The 23,261-nt window shown below is 38.9% G+C and overlaps 1 protein-coding gene across 1 annotated transcript in view; it reads left to right on the top strand.

Annotated features, from left to right (window-relative positions):
- Window positions 1-17,594: 17,594 nt before the first annotated feature.
- Window positions 17,595-23,261, top strand: part of MED13 (mediator complex subunit 13) — a 97,654-nt gene continuing 91,987 nt past the window's right edge. Inside the window, exons 1-2 of the mRNA XM_002924346.4 lie at window positions 17,595-17,726; window positions 19,563-19,797. Of these exons, the coding sequence (XP_002924392.1) occupies window positions 17,661-17,726; window positions 19,563-19,797 (301 nt within the window). The 5' untranslated portion in view covers window positions 17,595-17,660. The remainder of the gene's footprint in view (window positions 17,727-19,562; window positions 19,798-23,261) is intronic.

Raw genomic sequence — 23,261 nt, 5'->3', positions numbered from 1 at the left:
AGTGGCTAACTTGCTTGGTTAGATTCCAAGACATTGACCAGGTGATTTTTCCCTGCAGTCAAGATCATGCATGATGTGCTTGGATCACACATGGGTCCGGATCTCTCTGGGCTCTTCTGTCTTTGTCCCCCTAGGACTGAGTGACACTCCAACCTAGGCCTGCCTCCAGGCTTAGAGAGAGGAAACAACCAGGTTGGAGTTACACTGGAAGGTACAGCCTGGTTCAGCTAGTGTCCATTTTGATTAGGCAGGTTCCTGGCTTTCCTGGTGGCTAAATATTTTTAATTTTACCTTGTAAATTTTTTTTAAAAAAGGCCCTGTAAACCTCCAGTTCTAGGCAGGTGTCCTCAGACTACCTTACCAGAGAGAGCAAGCCTAACTAAAATGCAAGTGTTGTTTTCTTTTGCCACTGTCCACTGTATATATTTCTCCCTCCACACCTTGGGGGGTGGGGGGCAAGGGGTGGCTGTGGTCTAAAGTAGGATTCTGGTATTCTTAAGCCTCTTGACTCAATAGTATCTAATGAGATTCCAAACTAACCATAATCTTTACATTATAAACCTTAATAGTGTTTTGGTTATCTATTACTGCTTAATAAACCACCCTAAAATGTAGTGGCTTAAAACAGCAATCTTTTTTTTTTTTTTAAATTTCTCACGATTGTACGGTTGGTGCTCTGCTTATCAGTTCTGCTGGCCTCTTTTGGGTCTCTCACATGGCCACAGTCAGCTGGCAGCTGAGGCTGGAAATCTCCAGGATAGCTTCACTCATGTATTTGACCCCTCACTGGGCATGTCTGGAAGGCCAGACTCAGCTGGGATGCTGGCGAGGTAAGACCTCTCTTTCCTACCATGTAGTGCCAGGGCTTTTCCCTATCATGTGAACTTACCCAGTGGTGACTCAAGGCTCCTAAAAGCAGAAAAGTGGAAGCTGTCAGACGTTCTTAAGGCTGAGGCCTAGGGATGTCTGGGTGGCTCAGTCGGTTAAGCATCTGCCTTCAGGTCAGGTCATGATCCCAGGGTCCTGGGATTGAGTCCTGTATCGGGCTCCTTGCTCAGCGGGGAGCCTGCTTCTCCCTCTGCCTGCTGTTCCCCCTGCTTGTGCTCTCTCTCTCTGACAAATGAATAAATAAAATCTTAAAAAAAAAAAAAAAAGGCTTAGGCCTGGAACAGGCACAGTGTCACTTCTACTGTATTCTATTCTTAAAAACAAGTGATAGGCCCAACCCCGAGGGGAAGGACTACATAAGGGTGTAAATGCCAGGAGGTATGGTTGGTTGAAGGCTACTAATGTAACTAACTTCCATAAGAAATATTAGTATATGTATGGTGACTAACATAAGAAAAAAATATTAGTATAGGTTTTATTTGCAGTCTCTAGATTTAGTAAACATACACCAGGATTTATCTTTCTCTCCACTCAGGGTAAATATTCTCTACATAAGGTACAATCTCCATTAAGTATGTCCTGAGAGGATGGGGGTCTTATTGTATAGGACTAGTCATATGCCCCAACATATCCGGTCACTATCTTTCGTATGTGGTTTTATTTACAGTCATGCAAATAAAGCCTCTGCTGATCTACCTTTCCAAATTTGACCTCATAAGGTTGTGTGGAGGATTAAATAGAATCATTTGTGTAAATTGCCTGGCAGTACATGTCAGTAAGTACTCAATAATGATAATTGTTATTATTATTTTATTACCAGGGTCCCTAAGGTATTGGGCTGGCCTTGGTAAAAATGTAATGAGATGACTTTGGGAAGTCACAGTTCCCCAGGGCACCTGAGTGATTAATACCCAAGAAAGTGAGTGGAATCATGAAGCTGAGATAATGGGACAGAACAGGTTATCAGCTGCCCACATACAAGATGAAAAGAGAATCAACAAGTACAGTTGCAGGAAATATCAGAAAAACAAAAGCAACAAAAGGAAAAGATAGAAATAATCTGAGGTCAGGAGAATAGGAAAAATAATTTAGAGGAGAGGTGTCAGAACAAAAGGAAGAATCGTTTATTCCTTAGGCGGCAACAGGCCCCCAAGGCCAAGCTAATAGAGAGATTACCTGGAGGGGAGAAATGAGATGAAGAATTGCTAGTTTCCAGCTTGCAGGGAAGACAGAGCCAGGTACCAACTAGACTGAGAGACAAGTAGGTCCTCCATACCGTGTGGTAGTGTCGGCCTTCCAACACAACTAATTATGGATGCCAGACCGCAGAGGACAGAGGAGAACATCAGCCCTCAGATGATAACAAATCAACTCTATCCAGAGTGAAGAACCTCAGCCAGCTGAAACAGCTTTGGTTTCATCATGATTATGGCGTTACCATTTTGTCAGTTCATAACTATCTATGAACTTCCTTTTCCCACATCTTACTCAAGTTTCCCCTTAGTTCTCCTAGAAAAACTTGTAGTATATAACATGCATGAGAATAAAGAGATTAAAAAAGATTTAAGTAAGATTATGGGGGTAAAAAGCATCTGGTAAACTTCTAAGTTACTCTACAATTGTGAAATGCTATTACTTTTAAGGAAAGCAGATTCAAGTATTATTGCTCAGAGAGAGAAGTGTTGGAGCCCCTGGACTGAGATAAGTAGTTCTAAAGCTGGTAAAAACCACAAATACTGGGATAGAGACCACATTGCTAATTGTTGGCCTTGTGAACTCTCCTCCCTGGCTCTGACCCCCACCTCTGTCCCATCGCCCAACAGTTTTGAAAGAGGTGTTTGTTATCATTTAAGTTCAGCCAAGTTTGTGAGCTGAAGTCGCAAAAAAAGAAAAAAAAAAGAGCTAATGGGTATTTCACCACTGTATCAAATTAATAATCAAATATCTGAATACAAGTAACTCAAAGAACTGAGAGTAAAGCATAGATAATCATTTCTTTCTTTTAGCTTCATTTGTATCAAAGGAAGAAGAATTTCTGAATAGAAGGGAAACAAAATTTATGGGGAAATACTTTAGTAGAAGGCTGAAAGGAGGGCAGTCATAGGAATAATTTCTTGAGTTAATATTTTCATAAAGACAGCAGGACGGTCTGTAAGGCCTTTACTGCTAAATTAGCCTGAACTACAAAGCCATTGAAATATACTAGAAAAGATGTTTGACCCTGTCTATAAGATTCAATATAATCTTCACTTACTCTTTTATTCAGCAAGTATTTATTGAGTAATTATATACATGGTACTCTCTGACTTCAAGGAATTTATATTCTGGAGGGTGAAATAGACAATAAAAGGGGCAGACCCCGAACCCGGGGTCCTGGGATCGAGTCTCAAATCAGGCTCCTTGCTCAGCAGGAAACCTGCTTCTCCCTCTGCCTGCCACTCCCCCCTGCTTGTGCTCTCTCTCTCTGACAAATAAATAAATAAGTAGATCTTTAAGAAAAAGAAAGAGACAATAAAATAATAAACGAACACAATTTCAGGTAATGAAGGAAATTAAATTAGGAAAGGGGATGAAGAATGACTGTACTCACAGTATCTTTTTCTCCCCCTGCACTTAGCCCAGTGAGTGTCCATAAAAGCCAGATATATAAATGAATAAGTGATGTGCCCTCACAAGTTTAAGCCCTCCTCACTTCATGCCTAGTTTATTGTCAATCACCCTTTGATGGATCATTCTGCCTTCATTCTCTCTTGTTTTCAGATATGATTTACTGCTTGGTTTAAAATGCTACTTCTATCATGTCACTTTTTTACTTCAAAACCTTCAGTGACTTCCTATTGCCTTTTTCTTTTTTTAGTGATGTTTAAATAAAATAGTGTATTTATCTGTCACTGAATCTTATTTCTTGATTAATATTATGTCCCTCCTATGTCTTACTGAAGACATGTGGTATCCTTTTAAAATTATTATTAACCTGGGGACGCCTGGGTGGCTCAGTAGGTTAAGCATCTGCCTTTAGCTCAGATCATGATCCCAGCGTCCTGGGATTGAGTCCCACATTGGGCTCCTTGCTCAGCAGGGAGCCTGCTTCTCCCTCCACCTGCCACTCCTCCTGCTTGTGCTCTCTCTCTCTGACAAATAAATACATAAAAATCTTTTTTAAAAAGAAGAAAAAAATAAAATTATTATTAACCTAAACAACTTTATGGAAAAGAAGATATTAAACAATCAACTAAATTTATGTCCCTCCAAATCTTTGAACTACGGAATCACTAAACTTTAGCACTGAGAATGGCCTTCTTTATAGGCCAAATTCTTCATTTCACGGCTGAGGAAACTGAGAACAAGCAGATAAATTGCTGAGATGTCAATACCCAGCCAAGTATCACAATTAGAACTCAGCTCTTCTGTACTTTCCACTGTACTACATTATATAGGCATATGTTTTTCATAGTTTAATCAGGGTATGCTATTTTGTGTTTCTCCTTTCCTGTTTATATTACTCTATACACATTTCCATGTACAGACCTAAGTGAGGCTCTTATTGTTTTTGGTAGCTACATGGCATTCCCTTATATCCATATAGGCTGTGGTCCTTTACGAATCATCACTGAGTTGCACAAAAGAATATAAGCCAACGAGTAATACTTCGTGTTAACAGTTTTTTTAAAAAACTAATATCTTAGCTGCTTTTTAAATTTTGTTTTAAAAAAATCATAGATTCTTAATCTGGTTTACTCATTTTTTCTTTTTTAAAAGCAGACCTGTTCATTTTGTGTGTTTTCTAAGTGTTATTTAAGTTTTTTAAAGTATATAAAGTGGTTAAGGTATAAATACATGCAAAGTATGAAATAGTTTTGCATTGGAAATTGTCAAGCCCATTTAGTACTGATTCAAAATGTGTACATATTTAGATTCCTGATTATTCTTTGTAATTCATTTTTTGGTCATGGCTATTCTGCATTTGAATATATAAAAAGACTTTGGAAAGTATTATTCTTCTCCCCTTTCCATCTGGAAAATAGAGGAGAAGAGTCTTACAAAGGTGAATACCTCCAAAGTTTATTCAATACTTCTTAAAATTTCTCAAGATTTATAACATTTATTTTCCAAAGTCCAATTTTGGGAAAGTTAAGCCCAGATTTATAATCTAATGATCATTTTGTGGTGTTGCAGTGTCTTATTTTTCCTGAAGTTCATTGTTATGAAAAAAAAGCAGATTTTGAAAAAAAGTCTAGTTCATATTTGAATTGGGTATTGAATAGACTGCTTTGCATCCAGAGAAAACTGAAAAGTTAGGAGCAATACAGCCATAAATTAAGCTTTTTAATCATTGTTATTTTTGTAGTTCCTTCATTTCAACATTTTGAAATCACTAATCACAATATGTCTCCTGAGACAAGGGAAACAAAAGCAAAAATAAACTATTGGGACTACATCAAAATAAAAAGCTCTGCATAGTAAAGGAAACAATCAACAAAACTAAAAGGCAACCTACAGAATGGGAGAAGATATCTGCAAATGATGTACCTGATAGATATATATATATATCCCTTATAAAACTCAATACCCAAAAACCAAATAATCCCGCTTAAAAATGGGCAGAAGACATGAACAGACATTTCTCCAAAGAAGACATACAGATGGGGGCACCTGGGTGGCTCAGTTGGTTAAGTGTCTGCCTTCTGCTCAGGTCATGATCTCAGGGTCCTGGGATTGAGCCCTACCTCAGGCTCCCTGGTCAGCCAGGAGTCTGCTTCTCCTTCTCTCTCCCTTGGCCGCTCCCCCCCCTGCTCATGTGCTTGCTCTCTCTCTCTCTCTCTCAAATAAATAAGTAAAATATTAAAAAGAAGAAGACATGCAGATGCCCAACAGACACATGAAAAGATGCTCATCATCGCTTATCATCAGGGAAATGCAAATCAAAACTACAATGAGATATCACCTCCCACCTGTCAAAATGGCTAAAATAAAAAACACAAGAAACAGCAAGTGTTGGCAAGGATGTGGAGAAAAAGAAACCCTATGCCCTGTTGATGGGAATGCAAACGGGCATAGTAGGTGGAAAACAGTATAGAGGTTCTTCAAAAAGTTAAAAATAGAACTACCTTATGATCCAGCAATCACACTACTGGGTATTTACCCAAAGAGTACAAAAACACAAATTCAAGGGACACATGCACTGCTATGTTTATAGCAGAATTATTTACAATAGCTAAGATATGGAAACAGCCCAAGTGTCCATCAAGTGATTGGATAAAGAAGATGTTACACACACACACACACACACACGAATATTATTCAGCTATAAAAAAGAATGAAATTTTGTCATTTGCAACCATGTGGATGGAGCTAGAGAGTATAATGCTAAGTGAAATAAGTCAGAGAAAGAAAATACCGTACGATTTCACTCATACATGGAATTTAAGAAACAAAACAAAGAAGCAAAGGGAGAAAAATAATAGAGAAATCAAGAAACACTCTCAATTGTTGAGAACAAACTGATGGTTATGAGATGGGGGGATGGGTTAAATAGGTGATAGGGATTAAGGAGTGCACATGTTGAGAAGAGCACTGGGTGATGTGTGGAATTGTTGATCACTATACTGTACACCTGAAACTAAAATAACACTGCATGCTAATGAATTGGAATGAAAATAAAAACTTTAAAAATGTCACTAATCACAGGTGCTATGTAGCACCAGGAGTAGATAAGAACTGAAGACTGAAAGGGGAACTCACAGGTAGTAGCATTGCTTGCCCAAATTGTTAATAGTAACTATTATTCATTGAGCCCTCACTCTGACAGGCATTTTGCTAAGTACTATAACTATATTGTATCATTTAATCCTCATTTGGTTATATTACCCCCATTCTACAGATTACCAAACAGAGGTTTGATAACTTGCACAAGGTCACACGGCTAGCAGAGTCAGGAGAGAAATCTTTAATTCTAAAGTTTATGCTTTTCATATACCATACTGCCTCTATTTGGTAAATCATTGAGGGAAAGGACAGTAGTTTACCTTTGGAATAGTCTCATAGAGAAGAACTTCATAAAGGTCAAGATCGTTCCTGTAAGAAGAATATAAGTCTTTTTATTAAGATAGAAAATATGCTCTGGTAGCTAGCCTCCAAGATAACCTAGACTGATCCTCATATCTTGGTATTACCCTCCTATATTGAATCAGGACTGATTTTTGTGACAGATTACTGTAGAAGTGACAATGTAGGCCTTCTGAGGCTAAGCAATAAAAGGCATTATAATTTTTGCCATGGCCCCTCCGATCTCTTGCTCTGGGGAAAGGCCGTCACCATGAGTGCAAGGACCCCTGAAAATTAACGTACGTGAAAAGAAACTGAGGTCTCCTGCCCATAGCCAGCACTAACTTGCCATTCGTGTGAGTGAGTCACCTTGGAAGCAGATCTAGTAGCCTAAGTCAAGCCTTCAGATGACTGTAGTCACAACCACCATCTGACTTAACCTCATGAGAATACCTAAGCTAGACCCAAACAGCCACAGAAACTATGAGAGATAATAAATGTTACTGTTTGAGTCGCAAAGTTTGGGGATAATTTGTTTTGCAGAAATAGGTAACTCATGGACACACTAACATTAAAATATTGCTTTTCTGAAAAGATGTCTATACTCTTTCTAATTACCAGCTCATTATTTCCCTGAGATAGACTTCCATCTTCCTTTCTTATCACCAATTCTTTTCAAAAGAATCCTCAATCTTTTAACTTCTCTGACAAAGCTGTTTTTTATGAACATACATTGAAATATTTTCTTTCCTCCTGAGGAAATGTAATTCTCTTTTCTCTATTTCACTAGTTATACAAGGTAATTCTGCATATAAAAGGAAAATACAGGGTATTGCTATGATTAAACAGTTTAGTTCAACAATTCTAACTGCACCCAACAGGAAGCAATCTTCAGTGACTCCCCAGTGCCTATAGGATCAAGTTCAAACACCTTGCCCTACGTCATTCAGCCTCTACCCTCTTCTCACCACGTTTTCTACTGTTTTCCTTCACAAGCTCATTGTTCCAGTCAAATCGAACTATGATGTTTCTGATTCATGGTTTTTGCATCCTAGCTATTAGGTGCATGTAAAACCAAAACAAAACAAAAGTAGGGCCTGTGATCAAAAGAATTTGGGAAATGCTGTCTGTGGTAGATTTCTCAGTTAGATTTACAATGTATTTAGCATATTAAGGGCTCTGAAATGTCCCACAGTAAAGAAATCTGTTCACTTCAGACAAAACTTCGTTCAACTCAACAAGACTTAGTTGACTAACATATGAATTAGGATCCAGAACAGAAAACAGCACCTATGCCAGGGAATCAATAAAAGGAATCGGACATGAGAAACTAGTTTTTAACGTTTTACAGGAATTCAAAGAGTAATACTGGGACAGTCCACAAATGAACAATATGAGGGAGATGTTACCCCCTAGATTATAGGGACTAAGGGAAGAGGTAGTGTTTCCCAGATGTGGTAATACATTTTTTGGTAGATTCTCCAGCCCTAGTTAAGCCTTGTGATAATTGCAGTTCCAGCTGATATTTTGGCTGACTACATCCTCATGTGAAAGCCTGAGCCAGAACCACATAGCCAAGCCAGGTCCCAGGATTCCTGATCCTCAGAAAGTGTGTAAGATAATAAATATTTGTTGTTTTAAACTGCTAAGTTTCAGAATAATATGTTACATAGAAGTAGATAATTAATGTAGATATTACTACCTGGAAGTGTGATTCTTCTGTAACAGAATCCTAAAATGCAGACATGACTTTGGAACTGGAGGCTGGACTCTGGAGATAGTGAAAGTCCAAAGTACTTGAAGAAACCATTAATAAATCTTTAATAAGACTTTAGGTGAAGGCTTGCAAGAAAATGAGGTTATGTTACTGGCTACTAGAGGAAAGGGGATCCTTATTATATAGTGGCAAAAAGTTCAGCAACACTGTTGCCTGCCGTTACTGAAAGGTAGAAAATGTGTCTAATGAACTGGCTGATCTAGCAAAAGAGATTTCCAGGCAAAGTTTTCCTCTTGTTGCCTATAGTAACATGTGAGAAGAGAGAGGTAAAATAAAGGAAGAACTTTCAACAAAAAGGAGATGGAATTTGCTGATTTTGAAAATTCTCACCTCTCCAAATAGTAAACAATGCTAACAATAAGATACAGCTTCTGAGCAAAGATCAAGTCCAGGGCATTGCCAGTAAAACACAGTCCAAAGATGAAGCCAATGGTGTGACTGTAAAATCTTTTGTCAAAGTCTCAGAAAGATTTAAGGTTGTGTGTCAGAGTATTGTTCTGTTCAGATAAAAGGTCCTCTAAGGAGATTAAAGGTATGTCTCACATAGTCTCTCAATAAAATGATAAAGCATCTAGGAAACTTAAGGTCATTCTCCCTCAGCCATCTCATCAGAAAGATATTTGTAGGTATAGCTTTTGTCTAAAGGAGTGAATCCAATAAGATTGACAGAAAACTCATAAAATTTTTAATGGAAGTATGTATGCAGAAAGATCACCATCTTGGACCAAAACGGATAGGGATAGTACAGAATGAAAAAAGGCTTTAGTTTCTCAAAGTTCTACTGGCAAGAAGTAGGCTGAGAAAACTCCTCAGCTGTAAACATAGGCGATCCTTCATGAAAAAGGGAGGAGACTCGGAAGTCAGAACCAAGACCCCAGAACATGAAGCTCAGAGCCAGGGAGAATTATTCTGAGACCTCGAGATTTAATCAGGGAACTTTCAACATTTGCTCAGCTGGATTTAGGAATTACAATGGACCAGTGACTCCCCTGTGCCTGCCATTTTCCCTCTTTTTAAGCAGGAATATCTATAGCAGTTAACCTATTATGCCTGTCTCACCATTGTATGTTGGGTGAATGGAGGGCAGATCTGTACTCAAGGAGATATACTTAAGGAACTGTCCTCAAAGAGCCTCAACTGCATTGGAACTTGATTTACATGATGACATGGCTGACTTCAAGCTGATGCTGTAAGAGACTTTTGGTGACTTCAGAAGAAAGTGAGTATATTTTACATGTGAGAGGGACATGAATCATTTGGGACCAGAGGATGGACTGTGGTAGCCAGCCTCCACTAGAGCCCTCAATTATCCTTGACTGTTGGTATTTACACCCTTGTGTGTGTCCCTCCCACACTGTATCACTGTTAGTTTGTGTTACCAACAGCATGTGGCTGAAGTGATGGTTTGGTAATTCTTTTTTTTTTTTTTTTTAAGATTTTATTTATTTGACAGAGATAGAGACAGCCAGCGAGAGAGGGAACACAAGCAGGGGGAGTGGGAGAGGAAGAAGCAGGCTCATAGCGGAAGAGCCCGATGTGGGGGCTCGATCCCATAACGCCGGGATCACGCCCTGAGCCGAAGGCAGACGCTTAACCGCTGTGCCACCCAGGCACCCCATGGTTTGGTAATTCTGAGATTAAGGTATTAAAAAGACTGCAGCTTCTGTTCTGGTATCTCTATCTCTTGAGTAGCTTCCTGTTGGAAAAACAAAACATGCCATGTTGTATGCAGCTGTGAGGAGGCCACCTGGCAGAATACTGAAGTCTCTGGCCAGTGGCCAGCTAGGAGCTGTGTCCTGCCAACAGCCATGTGAATGAACTTGGAAGTGAACTCTTCAGCCCTACTCTGGCCTTGAGATAACTGTAGCCCTGGCCAAATCTTGACTGCAACCTCATGAGAGACCTTGAGCCAGAATCACCTGGCTAAGTCATTCTCAGACTACTAAACCTCAGAAATTGTGCAAGATAATAAAATATTTGTTGTTTTAAGCTGTGAAGTTTCAAGGTGATTTAATATGCATCGGGTAGATAAGAAACATACGGCCAAGAGCCAGGACTACCCAGCAGAAGCTGGGACAAGAGAGGGACTGTCCATCTGCAGTTGGAGCCACAAAAAGGATGCAGCCACTACTGGAAATACTGTCTGAAGTACAGGGAGAAGGAAAGACCTACCCTCTCCATGGCCCCTCATCTGCTACCCTTGCCTTCATTGGCCAAACCAAACCACAAGGAAATTTATAAGGGAGCCTGAGAAATGTCATTTGCAGGGAGCAACCTCTTGAAATACAAAACATGGCAGAGGGAGAAAAGGAAATCAATTTGAGAAAAAATAGGCCAATTACCAGCACAACCAAGAATGCTTTTTATGTGGAATTTCCAATATTCTTCAGAACCTTGTTTTCAAAGTCCAGTTTGGGAAACAGTGGCCTAAACTGCTCTTCCCCAAATCTCTGCAAGTCCAAATCTTATTACATAAATTATTGTCTACTTTAAATGCAAAGTTTTACTCCATTAACCTTTTGTTCCCCATTAGTTGGGGTAGCCCCATCTTCTTTCAATTCCATAATATTTTGTCTACACCCATTTTAGGGATTTTCAAACCCAACTTACAGTTATTTAACGTATCTTACTGTCTGAGAATTCATAAGCTTCTTTAGAGTCAGATCTGTTTCTGATACACTGTTGCATATTGCCTTATCATCATAGCACCTATCACAGAACCTTGCTCATAGTAAATATCAATAGGTATTAATTGAATGAATGAGTGGATGAACGAATGTCAAAGCTAGTGGTAGAAATGGTATGAAACTATTACCTTCTTCTATGTTACTGTTAAATCCCTTACATACATGTAAGTTCTATCTGATAGAAATAAGAGATTCTAGAGTAATCTTCCTATTTTATTGGCTCATTACATCTTTTGAATTCCTGTGAACCTTTTTCGGGGGGATGGGAACAATAAAATTGCAAACCTGTTTATATCTGGGTAGGAATAATTATCCTGTGAGATCAAAGTCTTGTCTGGAACTTTTTAGCAGGAGGAGTAGGTTCAGAGAACTGCATTTGTCTCCTCTCTCAACATTGGCTGTTCTGAGAAAAATCATCTGCTTAGTAAGAAAGGAATGCTCAGCATTTTGCAAAAGCAATTTTCTCTACTTCCCTATCTTCCTTGCTGACGCCTTAATAGAGGGAATAAATGTGAAGCAGAATGTTTTTTTTTTTTTCTTTCTTTCTTTCTTTCTTGCTTTCTTGCTTTCTTGCTTTCTTTCTTCCCTCCTTCCTTGCTTCCTTCCTTCCTTTCTTAGAGGGGTGAGGGAGGGGCAGAGGGAGAGAATCTTAAACAGGCTCACACCTACCCTGGAGCCTGATGTGGGGCTCAATCTTGTGGGGCTCAAACTCACTTTATTTTTTTTTAAGATTTAATTTTTTATTTGAGAGAGAAAAAGAGAGAGAGAGAAAGAGCACAAGCAGGGGAAGAGGGAGAAGCAGGCTCCCCGCAGAGCAGGAAGCCAGATACAGGGTTTGATCCCAGAACTCTGGGATCATGACCTGAGCCTGAGGCAGACTCTTAACCGACTGAACCACCCAGGTGCCTCTCAATCTCACTTTAGATAAGTCCCTCTTAATTAGCTTCACTTCCTGCCTGGATTTCCATAATGCCCCCAACAAGTCTCCTGGCATCTTGCTTCTAAAAACAAATCTTAACTCTGTACTCTAATGTTTAAAGTTCTTCAATGGTTACTTCTTCTCTTCTGGATGAAATCCAAACTCTTCATAATTTGGTCTTGGGGTTACTTCTTCAGCCAAATATCTTTTCTTACTAACACCAAGCTTTCCAGTCATTATCCACCCCCCACCCGCCTACCCCAACCCTTCCTTCTGTCCCTCTCCTTCCCCTTTCACCTGAATCTTTTCCTAGCTCAACTCAACTCATCCTTCAAGATTCAGTTTCAACTGTCCCTGCAGGAAGTTTCTATTGAGCCCCGCACTATGGATTAGGCTCCTTTAGCATACTTATATAGACCTGGGGCAAGCTGTTCTCTAAACCTCAGTATCCCAATCTAGAAAAGTGGGATAATACAGTACTTACTTCAGAATCTTGTGAAAAGGATAATAGATAATTCATGCAAAATACTTAGCATAGTGCCTGACATATTTAAGTGTTACATATTAGATGTTAAATCATAGCAATTATTTAATCCAATCTCGTAATAATTGAGAAAACTGAGATCCAGAACAGTCAAATGACCAGCTCAAATAGAATAAAGATAGGGGGAAGGGGATATCTGATTTGCTTATGAGGGTTTACAAACCAAATTTCAAAGTGAGGAAATTTGGGGGGAATTGACTTCAAACTTAATATTAGAATAAAGTATTTATCGAGAAACTTGAGTTTGAGAGTAGATGCTAAACTACTAAGAAAAATGGCAAATCAGGCCAACTTTTAAGACAGTTTAGGGTATTTGACAGAACTGAAATGTTTTCTTAATTGGCTCAACTTGCTAATTTACTTTGTTTATTTCTATATTCAACAAAGTAGTGTCTGTGCATTCACTCAGCCTTTTTTAAAAAATTGAATTAAGTACATTAAACCATTAACATGACCTTAAGAAAATCAATATTGTCCCCAGGCTCAAGACCATTCACTCCACAGCTTAATTGGTTCTTAACTTGCAGCTTTTGTAGATGTGTATTATCCAACACAGTAGCCACTAACCACGTGTCGCTATTGGGCACTTGAAATGTGGCTTGTCTGAAATGAAATGTGCTATAAATGAAAATACACGGATTTTGAATGGTTTGGTTAAAAAAAAAGGCAAACTACCTCAATTTTTTAAAAAGATTTATTTATTTGAGAGAGAGAGAACGTGAGAGGAAGCATGTGCGAGTAGGGGGAGGAGCACAGGGAAAGGGAGAGAGAGAATCCCAAGCAGACCCTGCGCTGAGCGAGGAGCCCAATGAGGAGCTTGATTCCACGACTCTGAGATTATAATCTGAGTCAAAACCAAGAGTCAGATGCTTAACTGACTGAGCCACCCAGGGACCCCTATCTCAATAATTTTTTATATTGATTACATGTGAAATCATATTTCTGCTATATTGGGATAAATATATAATTAAAATTAATTTCACCTATTTCTTTTTTATCTTTTTTAATGTGGCTACTGAGAAATTTTTAATTACTTCTGTAGCTAACATTATATTTCCACTGGATAGCTCTGCTCTAGACCCTGGGATTTTTCAGAACAGGTGGGGAACATTAGTTCTAAGGTCAGACATTGCCCTTTCCTGGACTTTGTCTGCTTAGATGATGTAACTGTCACCCTTCCTGGAGGCCAGGCACATCCACTATCCCATTCAGAATGGAGTCCTTAAAAGGGTGGAGGAGTTAAAGAACAATTTTAAATGTAGATCACTGAGCAAATGCACGTTTCAAAGAGTCAAAGACAATAGATGATTATTGTCCAAGGCAACGTCTAACATTCACCTTAACATTCCTGATTGGCTTTCCTATTTCACTTAGATTATCTCTTTTAATTGCCGCAATAACTCTAACATTTAGGTGCTATTGTTGCATACACATTTTACTAATGAATAACTGAAAGTTGGGGAGTTAGCAGGCAGTGATGTGGAGTTTTGAACCCAGGTGGTCCAACTATCCAATTGTCATATCTAGCAAGATTATGTGCTCCTTGTATAACCTATACTTCGTCTATACATGACCTGATACACATACTAGATAGTAATTATGTATAGTAAAATGTATATATAGTATAACTTCAACCGTTTAAGAGATATATATATACATATATATATGGAAAAGTCTGGAAGGAAAAACATCAGAATGTTAAAAGGTGATTGATTATGAATGATGACATTACGGGCATTTTTAAAATAATGTACATTTAAATGTTTTTCATCTTTACACTTTATCTTCTAAACAAAAGATACTTTTCTATATCTTTTTTGACAATGTGTGTATACTGTTTTAATTTATTTCCCTTACTTTTAAAATTGCATAAAATAGCATGTTAAGAGAAGGTCCATGGTTATTGACATGTTCTCTGTGTGCTGATACTGATCTTTTCTCTTCTCCCCATGATTTTTCCATTCCTCTCATGTTTGGTGTCCTTTTCCTCCACTTGCTTCTCCATTCCCTCTCTCTCAGTTTCTCTCTTTGGCTTTTTCACCCCTCTCTTTCTGTCTCGCTCCTTTCATGATCCATTCTGAGACATTTTCCCTTGGATCTTCTTCCCTTATCTCCTATCTCTCTCTTCTTTTTGAGAAAACTGATATTCAAATGAAAGGTCAATCAAATGTTACTTTTGCACCTGGTATGTTTCCAGGAGATTCTACCTGTCTCTGGAGTCCTGAGGAAGGTGCTCAAGTTGGGGGCTGAGCAATGGAGGGCAAGACTTCTAAAGAGGATGGCAATGATTTAGATAAAATAAAAGGTGAGGGAGGACATTTCAGAGTGACAGAAGCAGTGGGAACAAAGGTCTGAGGATTCTATCAGGGAAAGAGAGATGAAGAGAGGGGTTCTTACCTTACGGGGTCTGGGAATTGCTGTCTCCTGGTGCTGGCACTCAGTTAGAAAGGATATGGACTTCAACTGATTTGAGCTCCTGGATTAAATTAGTCTTGGTTGTATAATTGACTTTGATATGTGGCCTTTGGATCTGAATTGGGCTTAATAAAATTTAACTGCTTCAAAGGGCTTTATAAGAATTCATTTTATCCTTCAAATCTGATTTCAAATGCTACTTACTTTAAGAAGCCTTCTCTGACTTTGGTGCTCCTCCTTCAGAGCTCCTATTGTGCCATAGTTGATACATACCTTATTCAAGCAATTATGTCCATTGTATTTTATCTTATTCTGTGGGAAATGTTTCCTTTATTGCCTCTCTTCAGGAATCTTGAGGGACAGGCAGATATCTTATTCATATTTGTATCCCAGGCCTAGCAAAGACCAGGAACATACTCAGTTGAGCATGCAGGTGCTCAACAATGATTTTTAAAAGTGTTTGAATAGGTAACATTTAGTAAGCACTGTGGCAAGCCCTATACCTACACTGTTTCATTCACCAGACACTTTAGGAGAAAAGTACTTTTATTGTCCTCATTTTACAATAAGAAAACTGAGAGTAAGAGAAATTAATTTCATAGTTTGAAACGAATGAAACAGTAGCAGAACTTTTTCTATAAGCTCTGGGCTTTAAGATTTGGGCTCTTAATCATCATAGATGAACAAATGGGTGGATGAGGAATGCTTTTCATTCCAAGGCTGAAGAAGTGACCTGGAAAAGTCTATCATTTATATTGCAAATGCAATTATGATGTCAAATTATAGTAAATCCTAACTCACTAATGTTTCTTTTAAATCACCTTTACTTTTTCCTTCCTTCCTTCCTTCCTTCCTTCCTTCCTTCCTTCCTTCCTTCCTTCCTTCCTTCCTCCTTCCCTTCCTTCCTTCCCCTCAGTCTCTCTCTCCTCTCCAAAACTCTCATGGAAAATGTTTGAACTCAAGTTGAAGTGTAATCTAGTGATGAACTGAGTGTTTTGTAGGGAAGGGAAATAACATTTTATTTGATTCCCACTTCTTACCATTCATTCATTTTCAAATTTACAAATACCAAGCACCTACTGTGTGCTAGGAACCTTTTTTTAAGCACTAGAGATACAGCACTAAGAAACAAAGTTCTGGTTCTCACGGAGATTACACTAGTGGCACTTCACATACACTGACTTGTTCAACTCCTCACAATAATCTTATGAGGTAACGATGACAACAATAATAGATAACTCTTAGCAATGCATATCTGTGCCAGGCACTGGGCCACGTGTTATATAACAACATCCCTATGAGAGAGGGGGTATTTTTTCCCCGTTTTACAAATGAAGAAACTAAGACGCATAGAAGTGACTGACTCAAGGTTTGAACCCAAGCAAGTGTGGCTCTAACTCCCAAGCTATTAACCACAGGCTATATTGTTTCTCATACATTTCTTTCTTAATCTCACAACTTTTAAGTGTCCAAGTTCTATCTCAGATCGTCTGACTCCCAAGCTCAGGGGTTTGCGAGTGAAAGTGCCTGGGAATTTTTGCAACGCTTTCTTTTCCGACGAAATTAAACTGATTTCCACGTAATTCTCAGATTTGCGATGTGAACCCTCCTGCACTGTAAATTCCCCGGCAAGGAGAAAGATAGGGCCTGGGCCGGGGTCATCTTACACTTGCTGGGGAACCCAGCAGATGGCGCTATCTTAGTAGCCGCCAGCTGGCTGTCCGGTCCCCATGGCTCACCGCCTCCGCCGAAAGCTTCCCGGCCCTCTCTCACTCCCTTCTCTCTCCTCCTCCCCACGGAGCCCGGGCCCACGTGACCTCAAGGCGGCCAATGGGCGAGCAGAGAGGGCGAGCTGGTCCCTGTGGCCGCCATTAAAGCGAAGGGAAAACCCGTGAATTCGGATTAAAGGGGGAAAAACACCGCCCGCTGGGCCCACAAAATGGGGGAGACTACGGCGTCCGGGCGGTGAGGCCGCAGTAGAGCAGACGTTAGGCCGGCTTGGCCCAGGGACGACACGAAGACACAGCCAGAGAATGGTCTGAGTCCGCAGACGCCGCCACCACCTCCGCCACTGAGGAGATTCTGGGCTTAAGGACATCGCCGCTGCCGGGCCGGGGGCCTGGGCTTCTCTCCCGGTTCTTGCCCTTCCTGCCCCTCTACGGGCGCCTCCCCACCCGGGAGAACCCTCCAGGGCTTGGGCTCTGCCCTCTCGGACTCGATTTTAATTATTTATTTTGTAATTTATTATTTTTTCTTGTGGAAGGGGCACATATCTCCTCTGTCCGCCGGAGAGGGACGAGCGTCCGCGGGCTCCGCGGNTGGTCGGAGGCGGCGGTAATGGCGGATGGTGGGTTGTGGCGCCGGCGGCGGCTGCTGTGAGGGACGATGAGTTCCTCCTTCGTGCCGAACGGGGCCAGCCTGGAAGATTGTCACTGTAACCTCTTCTGCCTGGTGAGTGCAGGGGCCGCGGGCGGGGGTCGCGGCGAGCGGGACGGTGGGGGAGGGGGCCGCGAGGTGCGCCCTTGGGCCGTGGGGGAGGGGGTCCGGGTCTGATCCAGATGCCCGAGTCCCCAGGCTAGGCCCAGCCCGAGCCGGCGCGGCGGCGGAGCTCCGCACCAACCCCGGGAAACACGTTCGCTCACCCACCATCCTAGGCTCTGGTTTAGGAGTGCTGGCTCTTTTTTCTTGTTTCCGACTCTTCCTCACCGTAGTCTTGTCTTCAACTTGTGCTTCTTATCTGGCAGGACACTCACATTTCCCTCTGTGTTTCGTGCTTAACTACTGCTTTTCTCCTTCTTGACCATGAATCCCTTCTTAACACTTTACATTATTGCCCATTTTCCCAGTGCCTTTATGCCTCACTCTGGTAATCTGGTTTCCCCCAATTAACAGGACACCGGAATTTATGTACCAAAAATCTCTTCTTGTTTTACGTTTTCTAATGAGTCAAACTAACAGAAGATTAGTTTCTCCCTCCCTTCGATGAGTTCACATCTCTCTGTAAAAACCAGTAGATTCCATTTCATATGTTTTTTCTTTAAACTTTGAAAACAGTTTGCCATTTTGACAATTTCTAGCCATCTTGCTTTTATTAGAACATTATGTTTGTGTGAGAGTGAAATGGACTAATGGAGGAGGTTCTATGGTTTTGCACTATTTTTTTTTTTTTTTGTATTTGTTTTGCTTGCGTTTTTAGAATGCTTTCAGCAGGCTGCTCCTCATTTTATTGAAAAGTCTAGGGAAGTTGGATGCAGGAATGACAATTGTATAGGTTGGCCCAGTTCTGGGAACATCCACAGTTAAGACTTTGAAAACTACCAACTGTTGCAAATATTTAGTCCTCAGTTGGACAGTAGCTTAGCTTCATCCATGATTTCAAGTTTCAGTGACTTTCTTTTTTCATTTTTTTGTGTGCTAGGAGAAATATTAAGAGAGTATGTGATAGGTAAGTGAACTGAGTGGGCGGAGCACAACTAGTTGGCAAGTGTAAACTGCCAGTCATGTATCAGCAGTTTCATTTTTGGCACCTTATGCTTTGCCCCTCTAAGTTAAAGAATTACTGAATTCCCTCTTTTGAATTTCTTTCACCGTGTCAAGTTGGGATTTTTAATGCCCTTCTCTCTTATAAAATGTTTTCTTGTACAGTGTCCATTAATCAGTGTCTCTTCAGATGCAGCAAAACATAACAGCAGGTTTTACATTTCTGTCCTCTCTGACTCTATTTTTGGTACTTTTAGGATCTTCTTTGAAAATAGACTAGTACAAATCTGACAGTTCTTTGTGAGCACCTATTTCACTTTTCCTAAAAGGGATTCATGAAGAACTAACAATTTTTTCAGTAATAGTTCACATTTCTTTTCATTAGAGCCATCACTTCTATAAGCATGGAATGATGAGTCTTTAAAAATTAATTTTCTCTTAACAAGTGTGACACCAGGGAATAAACGCGACCAGTTGGAACAGAACTTAGAGGAAACGTTTACTAAGTGTGCAGTATTAAAGTACATGTTTATATTTAACATTGTCAAGTTTCTTTTATTTTTCTTTGGGACACATATTTATTGCTATTCAGTGACGTGTCAGTGTTAATATTTTAGCTGTTTTTGTTCCTTTCCTTAAATTTTTGGTTGTTGAATGATCAAAGAATCATTTTTTTTGGTCAGTCTGCTTTAACGCCTTAGTATACATTGGAAAATTGTAATGTTTCAATGAAATAAGGGGCTTTAAGATTGACTACTATTGACTTTGAGTGAATATGCAGTAATAATCATGCTTTCTTTTCTTTAGGCTGACTTGACGGGAATTAAATGGAAAAGATATGTGTGGCAAGGCCCAACTTCTGCCCCTATTCTGTTTCCGGTGACAGAGGAAGACCCCATTTTGAGCAGTTTTAGTCGCTGCCTTAAGGCAGATGTACTTGGTGTTTGGCGGCGAGATCAGAGACCTGGAAGAAGAGAATTGTGGATATTCTGGTGGGGTGAAGACCCCAGTTTTGCTGACCTTATTCACCATGACTTGTCAGGTGAAAGCAACTTATCATTTCTAACTAATGATATATAGCAACATTGTATACTTTTCCTAAAAGTCATTTATATTATCAAAATTTTTTTTGGTGAAACACTTTTAGATGTGAAGCCAGATAAAAATTTAGCTTACTGTTATATTGCATTGTGGTTATTTTATTTTACTTAATTACCCATATTATGGCAGACTTTAGCCTTGAATAACTTTGTTCTTTCACCACCCAGTTTCCTTCTTGCAGACAGGGCACAGGGAAGGCATGTTACCTAAGAAAAATGGAATGGGGGAGCATAAAGTTCCTAACAAAGTAATTTGCAGGCATTTGTAATTTACAGTTTGAGTCCGTTCTGCCACTGCTCTCTTCTGTATGAATATGCAGACAGTTATAGGAGTATCTTAGAAATGTTACTTTCTCATGTGTTTTTTTCAAGGTATATATTTATTTTGTTAATTGTGGTGCTTATATTAACATATGAAAGCATATGTTAATTTTGTTATTCTTAGAGAGTGATTCTTTTATTTTAGATACTGTTCCTTCAAAGTCTCACTAAAATGAGATCAGTGTCAACTTGTTTAGCTTTTATAGGACATGGAATCATAATCTGAAGAGTTACACAGAAATAATTTTATTATGAACCTAGTAAGACTACTTCTATCTTAATTTCTTGAATTTTTAGGACCAAGTATTACTTTAGAAAGAGAAACTATAGCTCTTCATGTAGTCATTGAAGCTTGTTTTTGAGACTCTAACACTGTTAACTAAATCTTTGATGATAGGGGTGTAAATTATTAGTTATTTGCTGCAAGGTACCAGCGACTTAAGCAAGATGTTTGGTAATGATTCTTGACACGTAAATTTAGGATTTTTAGATAACTAAAATAAGCATTCTTAATTGAAATTGAGTACTCTGAAGTTTCTATTATTGTCCATTTGACCTATAAGACCTATTTTATTTTTGGGTGTAATGTAATCCAGGTGACTGTCTTAAGCCCTTAGTAAGACTAACGTTTCTGTAGGAATGTATGTGTTCCATTTGTTTTGATAGTTCCTTTTACCTTCTAATGAACAAACCTTTTAGTGCTAATCTTTATTTTTAAGAGTGTTTGCAATTCTTTTATGATAAATGCTTTCCAGCTTTTCTAGCTTTCCTAGTAAGATCCCTGCTGGAGATATTAATCCTTAGTTCTGAGAATGCATTGTAGTTCTAAATATGTAAAGTGATATGTTTACATATGTATGTATATGCACAAGTATATGATGTATACATATATATCAGGATATGAAATTTTATTAAGCTTGCCGGCTTCCTTTTTCTTATATTGACTTTGGTATGCTGGAGTTATTTTATTCTTTATTTTAAGTGGTCATAAAGAACACCTTAACTAAAATGTTTGGAGACTGTTTTAATGTATTGATAAACTGTATAAATTAGTTAATTAACTATAATGCTGACTTGGGGATTTCAGTATTAATAAGGTTGGCAGAGCATTTGAACAGACCATTTTTCCCCCAGATTCCATGTAATACATTTTGTAGAATTGAATATAACTTTAACAGATGTGTGGTATTTGGTTTTACCGTAGTAGGACTAATGTGTAGTATGTAGTTTTACCATAGTAGGATTAATGTTTTGAAAGCCTGTTAAAATTAAATGTGAGCTGTTTTGATGTATATTAAAGTACTATGTGGATTTTCCCCCCTAAATTTCATGTTATGAGTTAAATGTTTTCTCCTAAAACTGGGCTACAGTTTAAAAAATTGCTTCTGTAGTTTACCTTTGCTTTTTTGCATAATTTTAAAAAATAATAATACCTATAGTTTAAAATAGTGCTCCTGAATGTGAATGAATATAATTTTGGAAGATTAGGTTGTAATTGTTGATTTTGCTGAATGCCGTTGAATGATAATTAACTTTAAAAAATTTATCAGTGAAAGCAATTGAAATAGGAAAGCAAAATATATTAGGAGTAGTATGTATAATCATAATTACCATTCCAAAGCCTGTTCTGTACTGTACAGTGTGTGTAGTCAGTGGTATTTATGTAATGTTTTCGCTCTTTTTCCCCCCTAACTTGTCATTTAGTTTAGAATGTTGTTACTTAAATCAGACATATCTTAAAGAATAATAAGGTCTTTTCAAATGGAGTATATTTGTCTCACCCTTTTCTTTGCTCCAGGGACACCGTCTGCCTCCCTTTTGGGATAATTAGTCTGCCTCTGTCTCTCTAGCTAACCCCTTTTTCATTTCTTCCCATCTGTGGCACTGTATTCCCTTCTTTTAAGCTCCCCTGAGAAGAGAGCAGCTGGACAGTAGGGATAGCATCAGCTGCAGGAGGCAATCCTGAGTTCCAAGTGGAGGTGTAGCACTGAGGAAAGGGGAACCGGAAGGCCCCAGGTGGTAACTAAAAAGCTGGTTAATTTAGTTTGAGCTTGCTTTTTGCAGGCACAGGCAGTGCCCTTCTGTTTGGTTCAGCACCTACCACATCTTTTTACTGAAATGTTTGTGATTATGGTGTTATTTCCCTTCTTGATGAGGGAAAGAGAGAAGGCATTCTATTTCGCAAAGATTAGAATTCTGTTTTTCTTATTAACTGAAATATCCAGTAATAAAAATACAGAATTGCCTTTGCTCAACCCCCTATTTCTTTTATGTCATCTATAGCGTATTTTAAAAAATAAATTTTTAATTTTAAAATGGTTTTAGATTTACATAGGATTTGCAAAGATAGTATAGAAAGTTCCTATATAACCCTCACCCGGCTTCTTTTGTTGTTAATATCATACATTGTTTATATTTTTCACAACTAATGAACGCATACTGCTAGGCTGGTATTAACTAAAGCCTGTACTTTATTTGGATTTCCTTTATTTTTACCCAGAGTTCTTTTTCTGTCCTGTGTTCTCATCCAGGATACTACATTTAGTTGTCATGTCTCCTTTGGCTATTCCAGATTGTGATATTTTCTCAGACGTGCCTTATTTTGATGATCTTGATAGTTCTGAAGAGTCTGATCAGGTTCTACAGTGTATTCTAAATTTTGCCTGTCTGAATATCATGTAGCATGTGTTTGGGTCATTTTCTTTTCAAGTGTAGATGAGGTATAGAAACAGAATGTAAACTCACCTTATTGCTAACTGGTAAAAATCTGTTATAGCAAACCGAATCTAATTTGATACATACTTTAAACCCTCATTTACTTGTTTTGTAGCAGTGGTAGTCAGCATTGTTTAGTAATTTGCAAAGACCTAATGATTTTTGGTTTAGGATTTTTGCTAACTAGTATTGGCTTAACTGTAACATTTCCAGGAAGAGATTTGTTCAAAATGTCCCTTGAATCCCAAAGCCAAAAACTTTTTTTTTTTTTTTTTTTAACTTTTTGCTTTGCTTCCTCTTAAGAGAATGGATAGTTGAATCAATATGAATATGTTTTGGTAGAAGAAGGATTGGGGAACAAAACTTCTGA

This window comes from Ailuropoda melanoleuca, chromosome 13, assembly GCF_002007445.2.
Source record: "Ailuropoda melanoleuca isolate Jingjing chromosome 13, ASM200744v2, whole genome shotgun sequence".
NCBI classification, from domain to species: Eukaryota; Metazoa; Chordata; class Mammalia; order Carnivora; family Ursidae; genus Ailuropoda; species Ailuropoda melanoleuca.
This window is presented reverse-complemented; position numbering and strand designations above follow the sequence as displayed.